The sequence below is a fragment of the Schistocerca cancellata genome, chromosome 9 (genome assembly GCF_023864275.1).
Source record: "Schistocerca cancellata isolate TAMUIC-IGC-003103 chromosome 9, iqSchCanc2.1, whole genome shotgun sequence".
NCBI classification, from domain to species: Eukaryota; Metazoa; Arthropoda; class Insecta; order Orthoptera; family Acrididae; genus Schistocerca; species Schistocerca cancellata.
This window is the reverse complement of record NC_064634.1, coordinates 56,728,055-56,752,568: the sequence shown is the minus strand read 5'-3', so window position 1 is coordinate 56,752,568 and position 24,514 is coordinate 56,728,055. Positions and strand designations below refer to the sequence as shown.

General features: G+C 44.5%; 1 protein-coding gene across 4 annotated transcripts in view; it reads left to right on the top strand.

Moving 5' to 3' along the window:
- The window catches only part of LOC126101609 (endoglucanase E-4-like), a 448,421-nt gene that overhangs the window by 374,719 nt on the left and 49,188 nt on the right, over positions 1 to 24,514 (top strand). For all 4 annotated transcript variants that reach the window (XM_049912290.1, XM_049912289.1, XM_049912291.1 and 1 more), the window contains one exon: positions 19,787 to 19,969. In XM_049912290.1, the coding sequence (XP_049768247.1) occupies positions 19,787 to 19,969 (183 nt within the window). The remainder of the gene's footprint in view (positions 1 to 19,786; positions 19,970 to 24,514) is intronic.

Sequence of the window (24,514 nt, the reverse complement as noted above, 5' to 3'; positions counted from 1 at the left end):
CCCTATGGTTAGGTGGTGTTCAGAGGGGCACAATACATCTGCCACGTCAGAATCTTACACACCTTCTAAGCATACAAGAATCTCATCTACATTGTTCTTCAGCCCACTAATATTCTGATAAAACAAAATAATTTTATTTTTCTGTTATTTATGGTAGAGCACTTGCCCGCGAAAGGCAAAGGTCCTGAGTTCGAGTCTCGGTCGGGCACACAGTTTTAATCTGCCAGGAAGTTTCATATCAGCGCACACTCCGCTGCAGAGTGAAAATCTCATCCTGGAAACTGTTCTTTCCATTACAGTTCTATCCTGTTCTAATTTCTTTCAAGACTGTCTATAACCTGACTCTTACCTAAAAATGTGTTCTGGTGACTCCAGTAATCACAGGGATTTTGCCTTGTGTGCTTGTTGCCCCCCGTACGCTCTTCGCAAGATACTCATATAACCTGTCCTTTCCCCTCCTATTACAGTCTAGGCCACCGTGAAAGATCGTACACGTTTCCTCCCAAACGTCGTACCAACGCAGATATTGAGGTAACCGATCGTGGAACAGAAAAGCAACTACAATCGCTTAATAGTGGAAAGGCGTCAGGACTAGATGAGATACGTGTAAGATTCTACAAATATTATACGAAACAACTTGCTCCTCTTCTGGCAGCAGTTTGTCGTATGTCGCTGGAGCAACGGAGGGTACCTAGCAACCGGAAAAAAGGGTAAGTCATTCCTGTTTCGAGAAAGGCCATGGGACAGATGCACGTAATTATAGGCCTATATCGTTGACGTCAGTTATAAGATTCCAGGGTCACGCAAGGGAAACAGTGGTTGGGAACGGAGTGAGACAGTTTTGTACCCTATCCCCAATGTTATTCAATCTGTATATTGAACAAGCATTAAATGAAACAAAAGAAAAATGTGGAGTAGGAATTAAAATCCATGGAGAAGAAATAAAAACTTTGAGGTTTGCCGATGACATTGTAATTGTGTCAGAGACAGCAAAGGACCTGGAAGAGCAGTTGAATGGAATCGACGGTTTCTTGAGAGGAAGGTATAAGATGAACATCAACAAAACCAAAACGAGGATAATGGAAAGCAGTCGAATTAAATCAGGTGATGCTGAGGGAATTAGATTAGGAAATGAGACACTTAAAGTAGTAGATGAGTTTTGCTATTTGGGGAGCAAAATAACTGATGATGACCGAAGTAGAGAGGATATAAAATGTAGACTGCCAATGGCAAGGAAAGCGTTTCTGATGAAGAGAAATCAGTTAACATAGAGTATAGATTTAAGTGTCAGGAAGTCGTTTCTGAAAGTATTTGTATGGAATATAGCCATGTATGGAAATGAAACATGGACGATAAATAGTTCAGACAAGAAGAGAATAGAAACGTTCTAAATGTGGTGCTAAAGAAGAATGCTGAAGAGTAGATGGGTACATCACGTAACTAATGAGGAGGAACTGAATGGAATTGGGGAGAAGAGGAATTTATGGCACAACTTGACTAGAGTCACTTGTAGAGTAAGTTTGTGATTATTGTAGTCAGGTTTTTAACATCTTCTTATTGTAGTAGCGGAACTCAGAAAAAGTAAAATTTTACCATGAGTGAGAAGTGTGGGCTTTGCCGTAGGTTCGTCAGTAGTGGACTGCGGTGTGAGACTTGTTCGAAGTATTTTCACTGGGGGGAATGCAGTGGGGAAGCCAGTGGGCATTCTGGTGAGATCCTCTCCTGGAACTGCAGGTTATGTAGCAAGAGTAAGTTGATAGAGGAGCAGGAGCGTAAGATCTGTGCCCTTCAGGTGCAGTTGAAAAACGCACAGGAGGAGCTAGATAGGATGAGGAGGGAGAAGGGGGTTGGGGAATGGGAGCTGGCTGTTGGCAAGAGATCTGCTAGGAGAAGAAGATTTTCAGATAGTTTTACTATTGGTGTTTACAATAGATATGACCAACTGTCAGAGTCTAGTGGAGAGGAATCTCTAGTAACTGTAGATGTAGATGTGGCTAGAACAGTTGCAAAGTCGAAGAGGAAGAAGAACGTTCTGCTGTTAGGTAGTTCTCATGGCAGAGGTGTAGGCCAGCAGTTGCAGGAAGTGCTGGGGAGTGAGTACCAGGTCACCAGCATTGTGAAGCCTAATGCAGGATTGGCTCAGGTGACTGTTAACATAGGAGGGTTATGTAGGGATTTTACTAAAGAGGATCAGGTAGTGATTGTGGGTGGGGCTGGTAATAGTATTGATAGGGATGGGGAGTATAACATAGATGGTGACCCGGAAAAGATAGCCACTCAGACTGGCAACACGAATGTGCATTTCGTGGAACTGTTTCAGCGTCACGATCGGCCTCATCTTAATGCAGCCGTCAGGCGTAATAACATGAGACTTGGGGGTGCGCTGATGACAGAAAGCATGGGTCACATTTCAGTGGTGTCGGTGGAGTCTATCAGCAGGACGGGGATCACTAGACATGGCCTGCACCTCAACAGGTATGGGAAGGGGAGGTTGGCAAAGCTTATAGGTGGCAGCATAGGTGGGGTTGGTGGTATCACTCACGGGAAAATTCCTGCAGTAGTGGGTGTTAGAGCTGCACCTTTTTTAGATTGAGGTCAGCTGATAGGTATTCCCGCTTAAGGGAAGTCTCTCTAACAAAGGAACCACTTTTGACAAAGCTTAGGTATCCGAGTAATGAGGGAATTAGAATATTTCATCAAAATATACAAGGTATTAGAGATAAAGTTAGTGAGCTGCTTATAGATGTGACTCTGAAATTATTGGTATATCTGAACACTTCTTAAATAAGGAGATAATTCAGAGGCTTCCTTTACCAGGATACAGGTTGGCTGGCAGCTTTTCGAGGAGCTCTTTGCGGTGTGGGGGAGTAGCCATGTATGTGAAAAACGGCATCGCATTTGAGTCAATTGATGTTTCAAAGTACTGCACTGAAAAGGTGTTTGAATGTTGTGCAGATGTGGTTAAATTTAATGGAGCTAAACTTCTAACTGTTGTTGTTTAGAGATCCCCAGACTCCGATTTCACAACATTTTTGCTAAAGCTAGAGGAGGTTCTTGGTTCACTTTATAGGAAATACAAAAAGTTAGTTATATGTGGTGACTTCAATATTAATTGTATAAGTGATTGTGCAAGGAAGAGGATGCTGGTAGACCTCTTTAATTCATATAATCTTATGCAAACCGTATTCTTTTCAACGAGAGTGCAAGGGAACATAGAACAACCATAGACAACATTTTTGTTCATTCCTCATTACTAGAAGGGCATTCTGTTAGCAAAAAGGTGAATGGCCTTTCAGATCATGATGCACAAATTTTAACTCTAAAAGATTTTTGTGCTGCAACACGTGTTAAATATAGTCATCAGCTGTTTAGGAAAGTTGATCCAGTTGCTGTAGAGACCTTTGTAAACCTTATCAAGGAACAAGAGTGGCAAGATGTTTATAGCGCTGATACAGTAGACGATAAATATAATGCTTTTCTCAAGACTTTTCTCATGCTCTTTGAAAGTTGCTTTTCGTTAGAACGTTCAAAACAGGGTACTAGCACAAACAGGCAGCCTGGGTGGCTGACTAGAAGATATGAATATCTTGTAGAACAAAGTGGCAATTATGTCAAAACGTTAGAAACAGTCAAAATCTAAATGCAGCAGCCCATTACAAACAGTATTGTAAGGTGCTTAAAAATGTTATTAGGAAGGCAAAAAGTATCTGGTATGCAGATAGAATAACTAAGTCTCAGGATAAAATTAAAACCATATGGTCAGTCGTAAAGGAAGTGGCTGGTCTGCAGAGACAGGTCGAGGATATAGAATCAGTGCGTAGTGGGAATGTCCGTGTTACTGATAAGTCGCATATACACTCCTGGAAATGGAAAAAAGAACACATTGACACCGGTGTGTCAGACCCACCATACTTGCTCCGGACACTGCGAGAGGGCTGTACAAGCAATGATCACACGCACGGCACAGCGGACACACCAGGAACCGCGGTGTTGGCCGTCGAATGGCGCTAGCTGCGCAGCATTTGTGCACCGCCGCCGTCAGTGTCAGCCAGTTTGCCGTGGCATACGGAGCTCCATCGCAGTCTTCAACACTGGTAGCATGCCGCGACAGCGTGGACGTGAACCGTATGTGCAGTTGACGGACTTTGAGCGAGGGCGTATAGTGGGCATGCGGGAGGCCGGGTGGACGTACCGCCGAATTGCTCAACACGTGGGGCGTGAGGTCTCCACAGTACATCGATGTTGTCGCCAGTGGTCGGCGGAAGGTGCACGTGCCCGTCGACCTGGGACCGGACCGCAGCGACGCACGGATGCACGCCAAGACCGTAGGATCCTACGCAGTGCCGTAGGGGACCGCACCGCCACTTCCCAGCAAATTAGGGATACTGTTGCTCCTGGGGTATCGGCGAGGACCATTCGCAACCGTCTCCATGAAGCTGGGCTACGGTCCCGCACACCGTTAGGCCGTCTTCCGCTCACGCCCCAACATCGTGCAGCCCGCCTCCAGTGGTGTCGCGACAGGCGTGAATGGAGGGACGAATGGAGACGTGTCGTCTTCAGCGATGAGAGTCGCTTCTGCCTTGGTGCCAATGATGGTCGTATGCGTGTTTGGCGCCGTGCAGGTGAGCGCCACAATCAGGACTGCATACGACCGAGGCACACAGGGCCAACACCCGGCATCATGGTGTGGGGAGCGATCTCCTACACTGGCCGTACACCACTGGTGATCGTCGAGAATAGTGCACGGTACATCCAAACCGTCATCGAACCCATCGTTCTACCATTCCTAGACCGGCAAGGGAACTTGCTGTTCCAACAGGACAATGCACGTCCGCATGTATCCCGTGCCACCCAACGTGCTCTAGAAGGTGTAAGTCAACTACCCTGGCCAGCAAGATCTCCGGACCTGTCCCCCATTGAGCATGTTTGGGACTGGATGAAGCGTCGTCTCACGCGGTCTGCACGTCCAGCACGAACGCTGGTCCAACTGAGGCGCCAGGTGGAAATGGCATGGCAAGCCGTTCCACAGGACTACATCCAGTATCTCTACGATCGTCTCCATGGGAGAATAGCAGCCTGCATTGCTGCGAAAGGTGGATATACACTGTACTAGTGCCGACATTGTGCATGCTCTGTTGCCTGTGTCTATGTGCCTGTGGTTCTGTCAGTGTGATCATGTGATGTATCTGACCCCAGGAATGTGTCAATAAAGTTTCCCCTTCCTGGGACAATGAATTCACGGTGTTCTTATTTCAGTTTCCAGGAGTGTATCTACAGTATTTAATAATCACTTTCTGAATATAGCAGGTGAACTAAATAGAAACCTAGTCCCAACAGGGAATCATATAGTGCTCTTAGAAAAAAGTGTTCTGAGACTGTTACCTGAAATGCTCCTCCATGATACTGACAAGAGGGAGATTGAGTTAATAATTAAATCACCAAAGACCAAGAACTCTCATGGATATGACGGGGTATCTACCAGAATACTGAACTATTGTTCTATGTATGTTAGCCCAGTACTTAGCCATATCTGTAACTTTTCCTTTAGGAGTGGTCGGTTTCCTGACCGATTAAAGTACTCGGTAGTGAAACCACTTTATAAAAAGGGAGACTGGGATAATGTTGACAATTATAGACCGATTTCTATGCCATCGGTTTTTGCTAAAGTTATCGAGAGGGTTGTATATACAAGGTTACTGGAACATTTAAATTCACATAATTTGCTGTCAGATGTTCAGTTTTGTTTTAGAAATGGTTTAACAACTGAAAATGCTACATTCTCTTTTCTCTGTGAGGTTTTGGACGGATTAAATAAAAGGTTGCGAACGCTAGGTGTTTTCTTTGACTTAACGAAGGCTTTTGACTGTGTTGACCACAAAATATTACTGCAGAAGTTTGACCATTATGGAGTAAGGGGATTAGCTTACAATTGGTTCGCCTCTTACTTTAAGAACAGAAAGCAGAAGGTAATTCACCGCAATATTGAGAGTGGTAGTGATGTTCAGTCCCAATGGGGCACTGTTAAGTGGGGCGTTCCCCAAGGGTCGGTGCTGGGGCCACTGCTGTTTCTTATTTATATAAATGATATGCCTTCTAGTATTACAGGTGATTCAAAAATACAGCGTTATTATAAATGATTGAAGCGATTTCACAGCTCTACAATAACTTTATTATATGAGATATTTTCAAAATGCTTTGCTCACGCATACAAAAACTCAAAAAGTTTTTTTAGGCATTCACAAATGTTCGATATGTGCCCCTTTAGTGATTCGGCAGACATCAAGCCGATAATCAAGTTCCTCCCACACTCGGCGCAGCATGTCCCCATCAATTAGTTCGAAAGCATCGTTGATGCGAGCTCGCAGTTCTGGCACGTTTCTTGGTAGAGGAGGTTTAAACACTGAATCTTTCACATAACCCCACAGAAAGAAATCGCATGGGGTTAAGTCGGGAGAGCGTGGAGGTCATGACATGAATTGCTGATCATTATCTCCACCACGACCGATCCATCGATTTTCCAATCTTCTGTTTAAGAAATGCCGAACATCATGATGGAAGTGCGGTGGAGCACCATCCTGTTGAAAGATGAAGTCGGCGCTGTCGGTCTCCAGTTGTGGCATGAGCCAATTTTCCGCGGCCTACGCGTGAAACTTGCCCGCACGCGTTCAACCGTTTCTTCGCTCACTGCAGGCCGACCCGTTGATTTCCCCTTACAGAGGCATCCAGAAGCTTTAAACTGCGCATACCATCGCCGAATGGAGTTAGCAGTTGGTGGATCTTTGTTGAACTTCGTCCTGAAGTGTCGTTGCACTGTTATGACTGACTGATGTGAGTGCATTTCAAGCACGACATACGCTTTCTCGGCTCCTGTCGCCATTTTGTCTCACTGCGCTCTCGAGCGCTCTGACGGCAGAAACCTGAAGTGCGGCTTCAGCCGAACAAAACTTTATGAGTTTTTCTACGTATCTATAGTGTGTCGCGACCATATGTCAATGAATGGAGCTACAGTGAATTTATGAAAACCCTTCAATCATTTGTAATAGCCCTGTATTTCTGTTTGCTGATGATACCAGCTTGATAGTGAAGGATCTTGTGTGTAATATTGAAACAGTAACAAATAATGTAGTTCATGAAATAAGTTCGTGGCTTGTGGAAAATAATTTGATGCTAAATCACAGTAAGACTCAGTTTTTACAGTTTCTAACTCACAATTAAACAAGAACCAATATTTTGATCAGACAGAATGGGCATATTATAAGCGAGACGGAACAGTTCAAGTTCCTAGGCGTTCGGATAGATAGTAAGCTGTTGTGGAAAGCCCATGTCCAGAATCTTGTTCAGAAACTAAATGCTGCTTTATTTACCATTAGAACAGTATCTGAAATAAGTGACACTTCAACACGAAAAGTAGTCTACTTCGCATATTTTCATACGCTTATGTCGTATGGTATTATTTTTTGGGGTAGTTCTTCTGATTCAAAAAGGTTATTTTTGGCTCAAAAACGGGCTGTTCGAGCTATATGTAGTGTAAGTTCGAGAACCTCTTGTCGACCCCTATTCAATAGTCTGGGAATTCTGACATTGCCCTCACAGTATATATTTTCTTTAATGTCGTTTGTTGTTAGCAATATTAGCTTATTCCCAAGAGTTAGCAGCTTTCACTCAGTTAATACTAGGCAGAAATCAAATCTGCATGTGGAATGCACTTCCTTGACTCTTGTGCAGAAAGGAGTGCACTATTCTGCTGTATTCATTTTCAATAAGCTACCACAAGAACTCAAAAATTTTAGCACTAGCCCAAATGCTTTTAAGTCTAAACAGAAGCGTTTCCTCATGGCTCACTCCTTCTATTCTGTCGAGGAGCTCCTGGAAGAGCTAAAAAATTAAGCAAATTCCAGTGTTACATTGTTGATTTTCTTTATTTAAACTTAACGACTTGTCACCTGAATTCGTTTTTTTTAATATTTCATTTTATCTGTTTCTAATATCGTGTTATAATTTCATGTATTGACTCATTCCACGACCATGGAGACTTCTCCCTAATTTGGTCCCACGGAACAATAAATAAATAAATAAATAAACAGAAGAGGGGATCGATTTGTAGGACACGTTCTGAGGCATCAAGGGATCACCAATTTAGTATTGGAGGGAACCGTGCAGGGTAAAAATCGCAGAGGGAGACCAAGAGATGAATACACTAAGTAGATTCAGAAGGATGTAGGTTGCAGTAGTTACTCGGACGTGAATAAGCTTGCACAGGATAGAGTAGCAAGGAGAGCTGCATCAAACCAGTCTCTGGACTGAAGACCACAACAACAAAAACAACAACAACATCGTTGAGGTCAATTTGTTGTAGAATTATGGAACATGTTTTATGTTCAAAAATTACGACGTTTGTGGAACGCGAAAATCTCCTCTATAAAAATTAACATGCATTCCGCAAACAGAGATCTTGCGAAATCCAGCTCGCTCTATTCCTCCGTGAGGTTCAAAGCGCTGCAGACAACGGCGCTCAGGATGATGCTGTGCTCCTTTACTTGAGGCAGGTATTTGACACCGTCTCGCACTGCCGGTTACTGAAAAAAATACGAGGTTATCGAGTATCAAACCAGTTCTGCGACTGGATTCAAGACTTCCTTGCGGATAGGACTCAACACGTAGCCCTTAATGGGACAAAATCGACAGATATAAAGGTACCTTCCGGAGTACCCGATGAAAGTGTGATAGGACCGTTACTGTTTGCAACGTACATAAACCATAAAGTAGAAAACGTCGGAAGCTCTTTAAGACCGTTTGCAGATGATGCAGTTGTCTATAGAAAAATAGCACACCAGACGGGAGTAGAGATTTGCAGAACGACCTGCAGTGGACTGACGAATGGTGGAGGCTCTGGCAGGCGACCCTGAACATGAATAAATGTAAAATATTGCGCATACATTGGAAAAGAAACCCACTACTGTACGGCTAAACTATTGATGACAACCTGTTGGAAACAGTAAAATATCAGGAATTAGCTCTCCAGCGAGACCTTAAGTGGTATGACCAACACAAAACAAATACAGTATAACCTCGTCAGCGAGATCTAGCATAAGACGAAGTCGCGGTTAACGCGAAAAAAATATTGGTCCCGCCAGGAATACATTAGTTCTTATGGTATGTTTTATCGGTTAACACGAATTTCGGTTAAGGCGAATTACGAACTCTGTTTCAGTTCCTAGCGTAATTAAATTTCACTGTAACACAAACTTCCGACCTTAGAGTATTTTAAAGCGTAATTTTTTTCCGAAATGAATGTAGGAAATGCAGCTACAAAGCTAATTATACTTATTGTTGACTCGTTTTTAACGTATTGTAGGTCGGTAGCCGCGATTATCACCTCAACAATCAGCGTATGCTGTACATTGTAAGACATTCAATAATGTGTGCAGCATCATTTAGAATGTACTCAGTGCCTGATTTGACAGGTGTTCTGTTAGTCGTAGCCGTATCGAGATGGAATACTGAATAAAAACTACAGTTACAACCGGTACCGTAGCGTGCGAAAATAGCAAAGAGGAAACAGACAGCTCTAAATGTACAGTTCTTAAGATTCTAGATGAAGTAGACCGCGGTACCAAGAAAACAGCAGTTGCAGAGCAGTTTGGAATACCTAAATCCACTTTATCTACGATTATTAAAAGTCGAGAAAAAATTATTAATGCTGTGGCATCAGGTTCTGGAAACAAATCTAAACGACTTCGTACCGCCAAGTATGAAGACATCGAGACGTTACTGCTAGAATGGTTCAATCACATGCGTGCATAAACATACCTTTAATTGCCCTTGTGATTCAGTCAAAAGCAATTGATATTGCTAATGATATGGGCATCGAAGACTTCCGTTGTTCTGCTGGTTGGTTGTATCGGTTCCAAAAGAGACATTCGATTTTATCTGTACAAATTTGTGGTGAAGCAAATAAAGTTGATGAAGAAAGTGCGAACAGCTGGTTGCATGAATTCAACCGAGTGAGGGAAAAGTATGCCTCGTGTGATGTGTTTAACATGGATGAAACTGGATTTTTTTACAACCTTTTTCCAAATCACACCCTGGGGATAAAAGGTGATAAGTGTCACGGTGGAGCACGAAGCAAACAACGTGTGACTGTTGTACTGTGTTGTAATGCTGACGGCAGTGAGAAGTTTCGTCCCTGGGTTATCGGTAAATCCGAGAAACCACGTTGCTTTAAAAACATAAATATGGACACTTTACCTTGCATCTACTCTACCCACTAGAAAGCTTGGATCGATGGCACATCATTTCGCAAGTGGCTTCTTCGTTTCAACACTCGAATGATTGCTCAAAATAGACATGTTCTTCTTACATTGGACAGATGTACTGCCCATAACGTTCATGATCTGAACCTATCCAACATAAAGGTTCAGTTTTATCCACCCAACACCACAAGCCGCCTTCAGCGTTTGGACCAAGGCATAATCTCTCTTATAAAGAGAGCTTATCGTAAGCGACTTGTAAGAGCTGCAATTCGTGCTGCTGAAAACAACAGTGCAACCCCAAACTGGAATCTGCTTGACGCAATAAAAGCCATCGCAGCAGCCTGGAACTCAGTATCGCCACATCGTGTAGGGAAGTGCTTTAACAGAGCTTGGAGACATAGCAACAAATGGTTCAAATGGCTCTAAGCACTGTGGGATTAACATCTGAGGTCATCAGTCCCCTAGAACTTAGAACTACTTAAACCTAACTAACCTAAGGACATCACACCCTTCAATGCCCTTAGGCAGGATGCGAACCTGCGACCGTAGCAGCACATAGCAACACTGAAGATGTCCACGAGTTAGAAGATGCCACTTATCCTGATGAATGGACAGTTCTGCAGGACGTTGTGAACCCTGGGATTAGTTTCGAAGAATGCATTAGTGTAGACGAAGATGTTGCCGTATGTGCTTCTGTGGAATTGGATGTGCCAAAAGCTGTGAACGAGGTGCAAGAAGGGCCATCAGAAGAAAGTGAAGAGGAAGAGAATATAGATACCATTCCATCTACCCGTCAGGAGATGTTTACAGCCTTGGACTGTTTATAACGGATCGCTTCAACATCCGACGTCACTGCTGGGTTTACGGACGCTATCACTGCAATTGGTTGTGAAATTACAAAATATTATCGTTCCCATGAACGTCAGCGAACCATGACCGAATTTTTTCCAAGAAAGTAACGTACATAATTTGTGACTACTAGGACTTTACAATCACTTTATAGTGTTAAAAGTCTACAATAACGTGATTGATAGTGTAGTGTATTACACATTAGTTGTACTGCTGTACATGTATACTTATTAAAATCTATGGTTTTCACTTAAAACGAATTTTTTTAACACGAACTCCTGATTTTTCGGTTCCTTCGGATTCGTGTTAACGAAGTTTTACTGAAATACGAAAAGTAGACCCCAGCCTGAGATTTGTAGAACGAATCTGAAGGCGATATAACTCATCCACGAAGGAAGTGGCTTATAAGGCGCTTGTTCGATTGATTCTTTAGTGTTGTTCATCAGTCTGGGATCCTTACCAGATAGGACCGATAGAAGAGTTACAGAATATCAAACGAAGAGTGGTGCGTTTAGTCACGGTAACGTTTACTTGGCGCGGGAGCGTTACAGAGGTGCACAACGAACTCCAGTGGCCGAAGTTAAAAGAGAGGCGTTTGCATCACGGGGACGTTTACTACCAAAATTTATAGAGAACTCTTTCCGGGTAGAGTCAAGTAACACATTATTTTCTCCTAGATATATCTCGCTTAATGACCACAACGAGAAAATTCGAGAAATAAGAGCTAAAACAGAGGCTTACCGACAATCATTCTTCCCACGTGCCATTTCCGAGTGGAATGGGGAAGGGGGTTCAGTTAGCGGTACGAGAAGTACCCTCCACCACACACCGTTAGGTGATTTCGGAGTATAATCCAGATATAAACGTACATTTGACCATACCTATCTGCCAGTTGCAGCAACAGGTATAGCACAAATAAGAGATCCGCTCAGCCCTTTGTTTACACGACTGACAGGGCTGATCATGGCACTACAAAACCGCTACAAACTCCATACAATTGTGCATTATTGCTGCTGTTATTACCTCCAAGTCACCTTTAATGCTGTTCTCGGTAAGCTGCTAGTCAGAGTGTTTCCTGCTGCTCCTAATATAAGTATTCTACATTCTTCATCAGAATCTCTGCACGAAACCCCTGTGTTCCCCATCACCTGCCTGAGCTTGACTGTAGGTTTCACAGTACTTGTGATCTGGTCTTCCAAAAAAATGGTTCAGATGGCTTTGAGCACTATGGGACTTAACTTCTGAGGTCATCAGTCCCCTAGAACTTAGAACTACTTAAACCTAACTAACCTAAGGACATCACATACATCCATGACCAAGGCAGGATTCGAACCTGTTGACCGTAGCGGTCGCGCGGTTCCAGACTGTAGTGTCTAGAACCGCTCGGCCACCCCGGCCGGCGATCTGGTATTCCGCCCCTAGTTTTTCCTGTAGCCTTTGGCCAACATCCCTCCTATGATTGCTGCCTAGCAGCACCACTCACTCTTTCTTCTTACTTGATTTTTCTGCCGACCTAGCCTTAAAGTTGTTCCTATGAATCTGTTGCACTCTACTTTGTACAAAAACAGGTTAATTCTCTTCTTATATTTCAGATAACAGGTCAAACTATTTGCAAACCGCAGTTGGAAATGTGATTTCTGAGGTTTTCTCCTTACTTGTCACCTTTCCCCAGTTGCCATTGTCTCTTTCTCCCTTCAACCCATCTAATTCAACATTAGCCATTTATAATTCTTCCTGAAGGACACAAATCCGTGGAAGAGCCTTATCTGATACTTTACTTGCCTCCCTGCTACAATCCTCCCAATCAAATACCAACCCACAGTCCTGTCATGTTTCTCCAGTACTAACTGCCCTTCAGCAACATCCATGAAACTACCTGGAAGATTAAAACTGTGTGCCGGACTGAGACACGAACTCCGGACCTTTGCCTTTTCCGGGCAAGTGCGCTACCATCTGAGCTATCCAAGCACGAGTCACGCCCGGTCCTCACAGCTTTCCTTTTGCCAGTACTTCATCTCCTACCTTCCAAACTTCACAGAAGCTCTCCTGCGAACCTTGCAGAACTAGCACTCCTGGAAGAAATGATATACAGCCCGCATCTCGTGGTCATGCGGTAGCGTTCTCGCTTCCCACGCCCGGGTTCCCGGGTTCGATTCCCGGCGGGGTCAGGGATTTTCTCCGCCTCGTGATGGCTGGGTGTTGTGTGCTGTCCTTAGGTTAGTTAGGTTTAAGTAGTTCTAAGTTCTAGGGGACTGATGACCATAGCTGTTAAGTCCCATAGTGCTCAGAGCCATTTGAACCATTTTTGAAGAAATGATATTGTGCAGATATGGCTTAGCCACAGCCTGGGGGATGCTTCCAGAATGAGATTTTCACTCTGCAGCGGAGTGTGCGCTGATATGAAACTTCCTGGCAGATTAAAACTGTGTGCAGGACCGAGACTCCAACTCGGGACCTATGCCTTTCGCGGGAAAGTGCTCTACCATCTTTTTTTTACCACTTTTTTCTTTTTTCTTTTTTTTTAATTTTATTTTGGAGTGGTGGTGGACAGGTGGGGGCTCGGGGGGCAAAGTGGGCAGTGGTCGAAACCCGAGGCCTGGCCACAGTGTCCCCCTCACCACCACCGAGCCTATGGTGCTTAGGGAAGTGGGAGACACAGGAATCAACAGTAGTGGAAGGCGTTGTTGTTATTTATTTATTTGCATGTGTTTTTGAAATATTCACTATTCACTATTATGATGAAATTATGTGAACACATCGGGGAAAGAGAAAAGAAATATAAAATCTGGTTAAAGAAAAAGAAAAGAAAAATGAAAAGCAAAAAGAAATAAAATCCGTGCAATCTGCGACGCGCTCTCTCATCCACGGAGGTCAGAAGTAGAATCGATCGTAGCCGGTTTAAACGCCGGGGGAGGAGGGGTAGGTGCCCTCTGAGCCGAAGATAGTTAGCAAATAATGTTCGGTAACGTGGCGTGTTTTCGAGAGCTGCATGAGCTGTTCGTAAATACACTCCTGGAAATTGAAATAATAACACCGTGAATTCATTGTCCCAGGAAGGGGAAACTTTATTGACACATTCCTGGGGTCAGATACATCACATGATCACACTGACAGAACCACAGGCACATAGACACAGGCAACAGAGCATGCACAATGTCGGCACTAGTAAAGTGTATATCCATCTTTCGCAGCAATGCAGGCTGCTATTCTCCCATGGAGACGATCGTAGAGATGCTGGATGTAGTCCTGTGGAACGGCTTGCCATGCCATTTCCACCTGGCGCCTCAGTTGGACCAGCGTTCGTGCTGGACGTGCAGACCGCGTGAAACGACGCTTCATCCAGTCCCAAACATGCTCAATGGGGGACAGATCCGGAGATCTTGCTGGCCAGGGTAGTTGACTTACACCTTCTAGAGCACGTTGGGTGGCACGGGATACATGCGGACGTGCATTGTCCTGTTGGAACAGCAAGTTCCCTTGCCGGTCTAGGAACGGTAGAACGATGGGTTCGATGACGGTTTGGATGTACCGTGCACTATTCAGTGTCCCCTTGACGATCACCAGTGATGTACGGCCAGTGTAGGAGATCGCTCCCCACACCATGATGCCGGGTGTTGGCCCTGTGTGCCTCGGTCGTATGCAGTCCTGATTGTGGCGCTCACCTGCACGGCGCCAAACACGCATACGACCATCATTGGCACCAAGGCAGAAGCGACTCTCATCGCTGAAGACGACACGTCTCCATTCGTCCCTCCATTCACGCATGTCGCGACACCACTGGAGGCGGGCTGCACGATGTTGTGGCGCGAGCGGAAGACGGCCTAACGGTGTGCGGGACCGTAGCCCAGCTTCATGGAGACGGTTGCGAATGGTCCTCGCCGATACCCCAGGAGCAACAGTGTCCCTAATTTGCTGGCAAGTGGCGGTGCGGTCCCCTACGGCACTGCGTAGGATCCGACGGTCTTGGCGTGCATCCGTGCGTCGCTGCGGTCCGGTCCCAGGTCGACGGGCACGTGCACCTTCCGCCGACCACTGGCGACAACATCGATGTACTGTGGAGACCTCACGCCCCACGTGTTGAGCAATTCGGCGGTACGTCCACCCGGCCTCCCGCATGCCCACTATACGCCCTCGCTCAAAGTCCGTCAACTGCACATACGGTTCACGTCCACGCTGTCGCGGCATGCTACCAGTGTTAAAGACTGCGATGGAGCTCCGTATGCCACGGCAAACTGGCTGACACTGACGGCGGCGGTGCACAAATGCTGCGCAGCTAGCGCCATTCGACGGCCAACACCGCGGTTCCTGGTGTGTCCGCTGTGCCGTGCGTGTGATCATTGCTTGTACAGCCCTCTCGCAGTGTCCGGAGCAAGTATGGTGGGTCTGACACACCGGTGTCAATGTGTTCTTTTTTCCATTTCCAGGAGTGTAGGTCCAGAAGTCGAGGCGGGATTTAGGTCCCTCATGAAAGAGATAAGCGACCGCCCACCCTTTGGCCCACGTAATAGCGTGACATTTGGCGGCGGGAAAATGTCTGTCGTCCGGGTACAGAAACATTCGAGGTTCGATTGTGTCTGGTGGCACCCGGAGATAGCAGGCAATGATTTGCTGCACGAAGCGCCATACATCTTGCGATGAGGCGCATGTCAGACGGTGTTCCTCAGTGTCCAGTTGCTGGCAAAGGAGACAAAGAGGAGATTCTGACAAGCCAATGTTGTGCAGTCGCTGCTTCGTGGCAAATTTCCTGTTGACTATGTGATACCACAGTGCCCTGACGTTCGTAGGGAGGAAGGGCTGGTGGACGGTAGTCCACACTATGGGCCACTGGATGGAGAGATGTTTGGTCTCCATCACATTCCAGGGAACACAGCGCAGCAGCAGGCTGTAAAAATCATTAGTCCTGGGTGGGCGCGTATCTGGGAGACTGGTATGTATGTAACTGTAGTCGACGAAAAAGGTCGAAATATGGGACAAATGATGCACCATCTACGCTACCAAAGCACGAGTCACGCCCCGTCCTCACAGCTCACCTTTTGCCAGTACCTCGTCTCCTACCTTCCAAACTTTACAGAAGCTCTCCTGCGAGCCTTGCAGAACTAGCACTCCTGGAAGAAAGGATATTGTGGCGATATGGCTTAGCCACAGCCTGGGGGATGTTTCCAGAATGAGATTTTCATTCTGCAGCGAAGTGTGCGCTGATATGAAACTTCGCGGTAGATTAAAATTGTGTCCCGGACCAAGACTGGAACTCGGGACCTTTACCTTTCACTGGCAAGTGCTCTACCATCTGAGCCACCCAAGCACGATCCACGCCCTGTCCTCACTGGCAGAAGGAAAGCTGTGAGGACGGGACGTGAATCGTGCTTGGGTAGCTCAGATGGTAGAGCACTTGTCCGTGAAAGGCAAAGGTCCCGAGTTCGAGTCTCGGTTCGGCACACGGTTTCAATCTTCCAGGAAGTTTCCTACCAGTGCACACTCTGCTGCATAGTGAAAATCTCGTTCTAGCAACATCCTTATTTGACTCACCTGACTCTACTTCTACAGTAAACCGAAAAACGCTAACACACGTTTCAGATTCAGTAAAGTAACAACCACGTATCTTCTGATGAGTTCCACAAATAACTTCTAAGTGGCAGGCAGACATAACACGAGAATGTAAAAACCACAAGGGTATTCACTGAATGCAAGTTTCAGATCGTAGAAGATCTGAACTGAATTAAAAACACAAAGCATAATATTTTTTAACAAAAATCTTAAACAGACACTATCAGGAATTAATATCCGAACATCATGTAATGAATAGACAGTGGATGGATGTTAACACTAACATGTAAATATCCCACAGATATTCACTAAAATTAAAACTAAGCAAGCACAGCATTTTATAACAACAATATGAAACAGACATCATCTGAAAATTATTAAAAGCATTAAAATGTATCCAGAACAACACGTGGCATTCTACGGGTGTTGGTGCTGATGTCAGAGCCACTACTTAACACCATCTGCTCACAATTGACTGGTTGGATGTACATCTGTTGTTTACAGTCGTTAGTTCAAGCTGCCACCATTGTTGCCGCACTGACATCGCGTACACACCAGGAATAAAATCAGTCTCAGAACTTTTTGGACAGATGGTGTACCTGTATGTGATGGTACCACACCTCGACGCTATAAAACATCTCCACTGAATTGAAAGACCAGCTTCCCAAAATGTGAATGTGGAGAGAATGAAGACGTTAACCACATGACACTTGTGTGACAGCGAGACAAATAAGCGATGAATTCCCTACTCCTACAGCTTAGGAGTGGAAGAATGAATCATTCCGTTTGAAAAATGCCAAATTTCCTTGAGTTGGCTCTGAAACTGCGACGGTACCTAGCCCTCCCACAGCATGGAGATGAGACTTCAAGGAAACTTCAGTTTATTTAGTTGCAGGATATAGAGGGTGTAACTGAATTCCCTTTACAGGCAATGAGGACTTGTAGTGGGGACCAAGATCGTTATGTTTAGCATAGGAACTCGTGTCCAGACAAATATAATTTCCCTGCTACACGTAAAATATCACAACACACACTCAAATCTGTCACATTTTCAGTGCCACTGACTAGAGTATTACATACGTCATTCAGCGATCGCATGGGTAGAGAGAGTAAGGGGGCTCTGACACACTTTTGATATCAGATTAATACAGTAATTAATTGAAATGATAAATTAAAGTATCCTCTCCCTTTAACCTCTTGTTTCTGGGGTTCATAAACCACATAGCAGAACAGTAGGGTAAGGAGAGGGGGAAGGGTGGTTTAATTGATAAATTTAATTAATTATCACATCAATTCGATATCAAAAGTGCGCCGTAACCCGCTTTGCCCCACTTCTCACCTGATGACACGTGCCCATTACAGGTTTGCTTGCATGCCATTCAGCTGAGTTTGTGATCTGCCATGTGATGTTTGTATCTGCAATTGTGCTTCTTTGTTCATATTGTACTACTGTATCCACCCAAATACGTTTGTACATGCTGGTGAGTTCATTGTCTTTGTTCATCCTATGCTAATGTACTGTAGTAATCATTCACTACAGTACGCCATGCAAGGATGAAAGTTCAAACCAACATCCAGAAATCGCTTCAGGCAAATTCTGGGGTAATCCCTTTGAAAGGGCATGGCCGATTTTCTTCCCCATCCTTCCTTAATCCAAGCTTGTGGTCCATCTCTAATGACACCTCGATAGGACGTTAAAGACTGATCTCCTCCTCACTACAGTACAGAATCCAAGCTACATTTCATTTTTAGTGCATTGCTGTTGACCACAGTACGCTACACATTGTTATTATATGACGAAGCTTGGTGCAATGGTAGGGCTGTTCGTCAGTTCTATGTGAAGCATTTTCCACATCATCAGACACCTTCACACTCCCTCTTTGCTACGGTGTAGAAGTGGGCGTTCGAGACAAGGACATTCACCACCAGCAGGGCTGGTTGTGGTACTCCATGATGGCACTGAACATAGACTTTAAAGAGGCTGTACTCCATGCAGTGGAAGAGGATTGACGACAAGTACCAGAAACATAGCAGTTAGACTGAAAGTGGATCACCAAATTGTCTGGAGTGTTTTGTTCAAATGGCAGCTACACCTGTACTATCCCCAGAAGGTACAGGCAAGGTAGACACAGGAGTTTGCATCTTTTGATCAATTCTGCAGGTAGTTCTTGCATTATTGTGTGGAAAAACCAGACTTCCCATGGTGAATCCTTTTCATGAATGAAGCCAAGTTCACCAGGGAAGGTGGGAAACCTTGACAACAGTCATGGTAGGCTAATGAAAACCCACGTGCTGTGTACCCCCATGGATTCCTGGAACAATATGGTCTGAACATTTGGGCATGGTTTCTGGCTGGATGTGTGAATTGCCCATACCTTCTTCCACCATATCTCACTGTTAGTGCATATCTGCAGTTTGTTGATGGCATACTGCATGAACTCTTGCAAGATGCACCATGTGTGCACAACATATGGTTCCAGCACGATGCTGCACCACCTCATTTTACACATGTTGTCCAACATCATTTGGACCAAGGATTTGGGCAATAGTGTATATGTCATTGTGGCCTGATTGCATGGCTAGCATGTTCTTCTGACTTGAACCCGCTAGACTACTACCTGTGAGGTCACATGAAATCCTAGATTTACGAGACTCCTGTGGCATGCAGAGAAGATCTACTGGCGCGGGTTATGGCTGTGGCGGATACTGGAGCATCAAGGATTGGAGATCATGTGTCTTGGAACATGGTACAGAGATACCGTATTTGTGTTGACATCGGTGGCCATCACACTGAGCCCCACTTATATGTGGACCCAGATGACGAACAACAAGAGACAAAGAGCAATGTGTGTTGTGGTATTTTGTGTGTAGCAGGGAAATGCTACATTTCAGGACATGAATTCCTATGCTAAACTTAACCGTCTTGGTCCCAAATACAAGTCCTGAAAGTCTGCAAGGGAATTTAGTTACACCTTGTATATACAATGCTGTATGCTTTTAAAATTCTTATGACATTTTAAGCATTTTTTCCGCATGGTCTTAATTGTAGCCATTGATGGGCAATCTCCTGGGAGTTAAATTTTTTTTCAGCACTTACAGTACATCGAAAATTCGTCGTGTAATTCGATTTTTTCCCTCAGGTCAGTTGCAGTATGCAGTGGACGCAGTGAAGTGGGCGACAGACTACTTCATAAAGTGCCACGTGGCTCCCACGGAGCTGTACGGTCAGGTTGGCGATTTCGACCTCGACCACAAGTACTGGGGTCGGCCAGAGGAGCTCAACATGTCGCGGCCCGCCTTCAAGATTGACGCCCAGCACCCAGGTTTGTCACATTCCGTAGCTGCAGGAACACACTACCATGTTTAACTCTCTATTTACTGGTATCAACCTAATTCAGTACAGGACTCTTCCTACGTTTGGTGAAGAGTATGCCTTGCACCCTTCGTTCGATTGTTATGCATATCCTTCATGCATATTAGAAAATTATTCTTTCAACAATGCAATGTCAAATTTCGTCCGTTACCCTTTCGGAGCTTCGCGAGAGAACTAGTGCTTCGCCTGTAAAGGACTTGAACACACATGCACACTAAACAACAAAATGATGCACTGTCTTGCTGGTACTAAACCATCCCATCTCGGTCATTTCATTGATCTAAAGAATTAAAAACTTTTCATGGCATATCCAGATACACAATACCAGTGATAGTTTTTTCCAAGAAGAACAAATGTCTACACTTCCAATATGCTAAAGGCACAAAACGTATTAACTTTTGGGGAGTCACAAAGGTGTTCCAGGGTTGCATGTGTATTTTCGCTGCCCATATTCTGCATTACTGTTGGATCATCGCTTAAGAGTAACACACAGCGAGCACGCTCCGCACCAGTTAAATAGCCATTTTGACTGTGCACTACGCTGGCGCTCCTGGTGGCGGAATGGAGTACCGACACCCAATGTGAATCAAACTTGAGATTGTTTGTTACAAAACAACACAACTGCCGATTCTGTAAGTTATCTCAATAAATTTCTGTATCATTCCAAAGTTGTAAATTCCTTTTTGACTCGCTCTGTGTAATGTTTTCTCAACCCATGATGTTTCGTTTCCTCGTCCTCTTTTGGATGCTTCACTGCTTTTGTCAGGCATCTACATCTACATCCATACTCCGCAATCCACCTGACGGTGTGTGGCGGAGGGTACCTTCAGTACCTCTATCGGTTCTCCCTTCTATTCCAGTCTCGTATTGTTCGTGGAAAGAAAGATTGTCGGTAAACCTCTGTGTGGGCTCTAATCTCTCTGATTTTATCCTCATTGTCTCTTCGCGAGATATGCGTTGGAGGGAGCAATAAACTGCTTGACTCCTAGGTGAAGGTATGTTCTCGAAACTTCAACAAAAGCCCGTACCGAGCAACTGAGCGTCTCTCTTGCAGAGTTTTCCACTGGGTTTTATCTATCATCTCCGTAATGCTTTCACGATTATTAAATGATCCTGTAACGAAGCGCCCTGCTCTCCATTGGATCTTCGCTATCTCTTCTATCAACCCTATCTGGTATGGATCCCACACCGGTAAGCAGTATTCAAGCAGTGGGCGAACAAGTGTACTGTAACCTACTTCCTTTGTTTTCGGATTGAATTTCCTTAGGATTCTTCCAATGAATCTCAGTCTGGGATCTGCTTTACCGACGATTAATTTTATATGGTCTTTCTTTCTATGTATTTGCAGCACATTACACTTGTCTACATTGAGATTCAATTGCCATTCCCTGCACCATGCGTCAATTCCTTGCAGATCCTCCTGCATTTCAGTACAATTTTCCATTGTTACAACCTCTCGATATACTACAGCATCATCCGTAAAAAGCCTCTGTGAACTTCCGATGTTATCCACGAGGTCATTTATGTATACTGTGAATAGCAACGGTCCTACGACACTCTCCTGCGGCACACCTGAAATCACTCTTACTTCGGAAGACTTCTCTCCATTGAGAATGACATGCTGCGTTCTGTTATCTAGCAACTCTTCAATCGAATCACACAATTGGTTTGATAGTCCATATGCTCTTACTTTGTTCATTAAACGACCGTGCGGAACTGTATCAAGCGCCTTGCGGAAGTCAAGAATCTGGCAATGTATCTGTTGTCCAGAAACTACAGGTGTTACTTTAAAAACGGAAAGCAACGCTTTGTAGCTACGAACTGACGTCTATCTGGTGTTCACAAAAAGCGCCAACGTTCCCAGAATGACTATGGTTGCATAACTATTCCAGGCGTTGCTTAGACTTCATACCAAATCTTACCATGGGTAGGTTTCCTTTGGTGTGTCTGTCGATCTCTAGTCTCTTACACCTGAGTGCCTAGGTGAGCCTGTCTTCTGGATTCGCCTTCTCAAAAATGGTTCAAATGGCTCTGAGCACTATGGGACTTAACATCTTAGGTCATCAGTCCCCTAGAACTTAGAACTACTTAAACCTAACTCACCTAAGGACATCACACACATCCATGCCCGAGGCAGGATTCGAACCCGCGACCGTAGCGGTCGCGCGGTTCCAGACTGAAGCGCCTACAACCGCTCGGCCACACCGGCCGGCTCGCCTTCTCATTGCAGTTTCACCCATCACCATTAGCCATGAAGATATTATTCTTCCTGTGGCCAGGGCACATCTGCTATCCATAGCAGGTTTCCCCTTGGCCTTTAACCCAAGAATGATGGAAACTGAATTAAATGTTCCGATTAAGATCCCTGTAAGTCATGGTCGGCCAGAAATTCTGCACGCGTGCAGATCTGCTGCACAGGTGCAACTTCCTGGTCACCAGATGTATAAACAGGGAAACGGGACTGTCACCGCTCACTTTGTTTATGTCTCTAACAAGGGAACCTCCCCATCGCACCCCCCTCAGATTTAGTTATAAGTAGGCACAGTGGATAGGCCTTGAAAAACTGAACACAGATCAATCGAGAAAACAGGAAGAAGTTGTGTGGAAGTATCAAAAAAATAAGCAAAATATACTAACTGAGTAGTCCATGTGAAAGATAAGCAACATCAAGGATACTAGAAGCTCACGAGCGCCGTGGTCCCGTGGTTAGCGTGATCGGCTGCGGAACGAGAGGTCCTTGGTTCAAGTCTTCCCTCGAGTGAAAAGTTTATTTTATTTATTTTCGCAAAGTTATGATCTGTCCGTTCGTTCATTGACGTCTCTGTTCACTGCAATAAGTTTAGTGTCTGTGTTTTGCGACCGCACCGCAAAACCGTGCGATTAGTAGACGAAAGGACCTGCCTCTCCAATGGGAACCGAAAACATTTGATCGCAAGGAGATAGGTCAACCGATTTCTCCACAGGATAACACATCTGATATATTCCATACGACACTGGTGACGGCATGTGCGTCGCATGACAGGAATATGTTGTCGATCCACCTAACTTGTACACTTGGCGAATGGGTAAAAAGATTCTTCTACCTTGCCCGATTTAGGTTTTCTTGTGGATGTGACAATCACTCCCAAAAAAGTGATGAAAACATAAGAGTTTGTCACATCAGCTGCAACAAATGAATTCAACAGTTTCACAGGCGCACAGTTTTCCCTGCTCTGTCAAAACATATGTTTTTAACGTTTTCAAATTTTTCCATATGTAGACCGTCAAATCCTGCACATGTCCAAGCAAATCTGAACATGTCCTGGAATTTTGGAGAGCGAAATTGACTATGTGTGAGTGCCTGAACTTTGATAATTGTCTGAAAATAAAAAATTAAACTTTTGACTCGCGGGAAGATTTGAAACAAGGACCTCTCGTTCCGCAGCTGCTCACGCTAACCACGGGACCACGGCGCTCCTGAGCTCAGACACCCCTTGATGTTGCCTATTTTGCGCATGGACTACTCAGTTTGCATATATTTTGCTTATTTTTTTCATAGTTCCACACAAATTCTTCCTGTTTTCTCGATTGATCTGTGTTCAGTTTTTCAAGGCCTATCCACTGTGCAAACTTATAACTAAATCTGAGGGGGGTGCGATGGGGAGGTTCCCTTGTAAGTACAGGTGTCTCCACTTTGCTTTACCCACTAGCTGGGATGCACTGTACCTGGGACACTCTCTAGCTGTTTTCACAGTGTGCAGTGCAATCTAGGGAAGGTATCGTGTTATTCTATCGCTCTATCAACAAACGCCACGTTTCTAAAATAAAACATAAAAACAATTGGTGCATAAATATGCCAGATTGGTTTTACGCCCACGTTAGGCACCTAAATACCCTTCATGGCAAGGGTCTCATACATGTCCCTCAACAATTAAACGATAATTTTTAAGCATGTAAGTATACCTTGAACAACCGGTTTAATGCCATCTTTTCAAGATGACAATGTTCACCTATGTAACATGGAGCAGGTTGAGGCACAGTTAGTAAATAACAATTTTAAATTACAAAAAAGAAAGAAATTCAATACACGCTCATCACTGGCGACGAGAAACGATGAAGTTAATGTCAGGCACAAAAGCACAGTACATTGATAAACGCTATCAGTTGCGAAGATTTTCGTCATTAATACTCGATCGAAACCTTGATGTATTCATTGTCCTTATGGAGAAAAATCTTTCATGCACATAAGTAGATCTGAACATGGTCATAACTGCCACAGCTTCGTGATGGAGGCGTGGAAATTCTTTCTGTGAAAGTTCTCATAGAATTCTTTTCTACTTTGTATTGCAAAAAACTTGTACTTCAGTTGTGTATTTCACTGCAGGTCGAACTGTCGCATCTGTAGACGCTTCGGAGCAAGCGGCCGTGTAAAGCGACGAATGATAGGTGACACACTTGTAACGTCTACAAATTGTGCTCATAATTGCTGCTTAATTTTTACAATTATTGATATGTA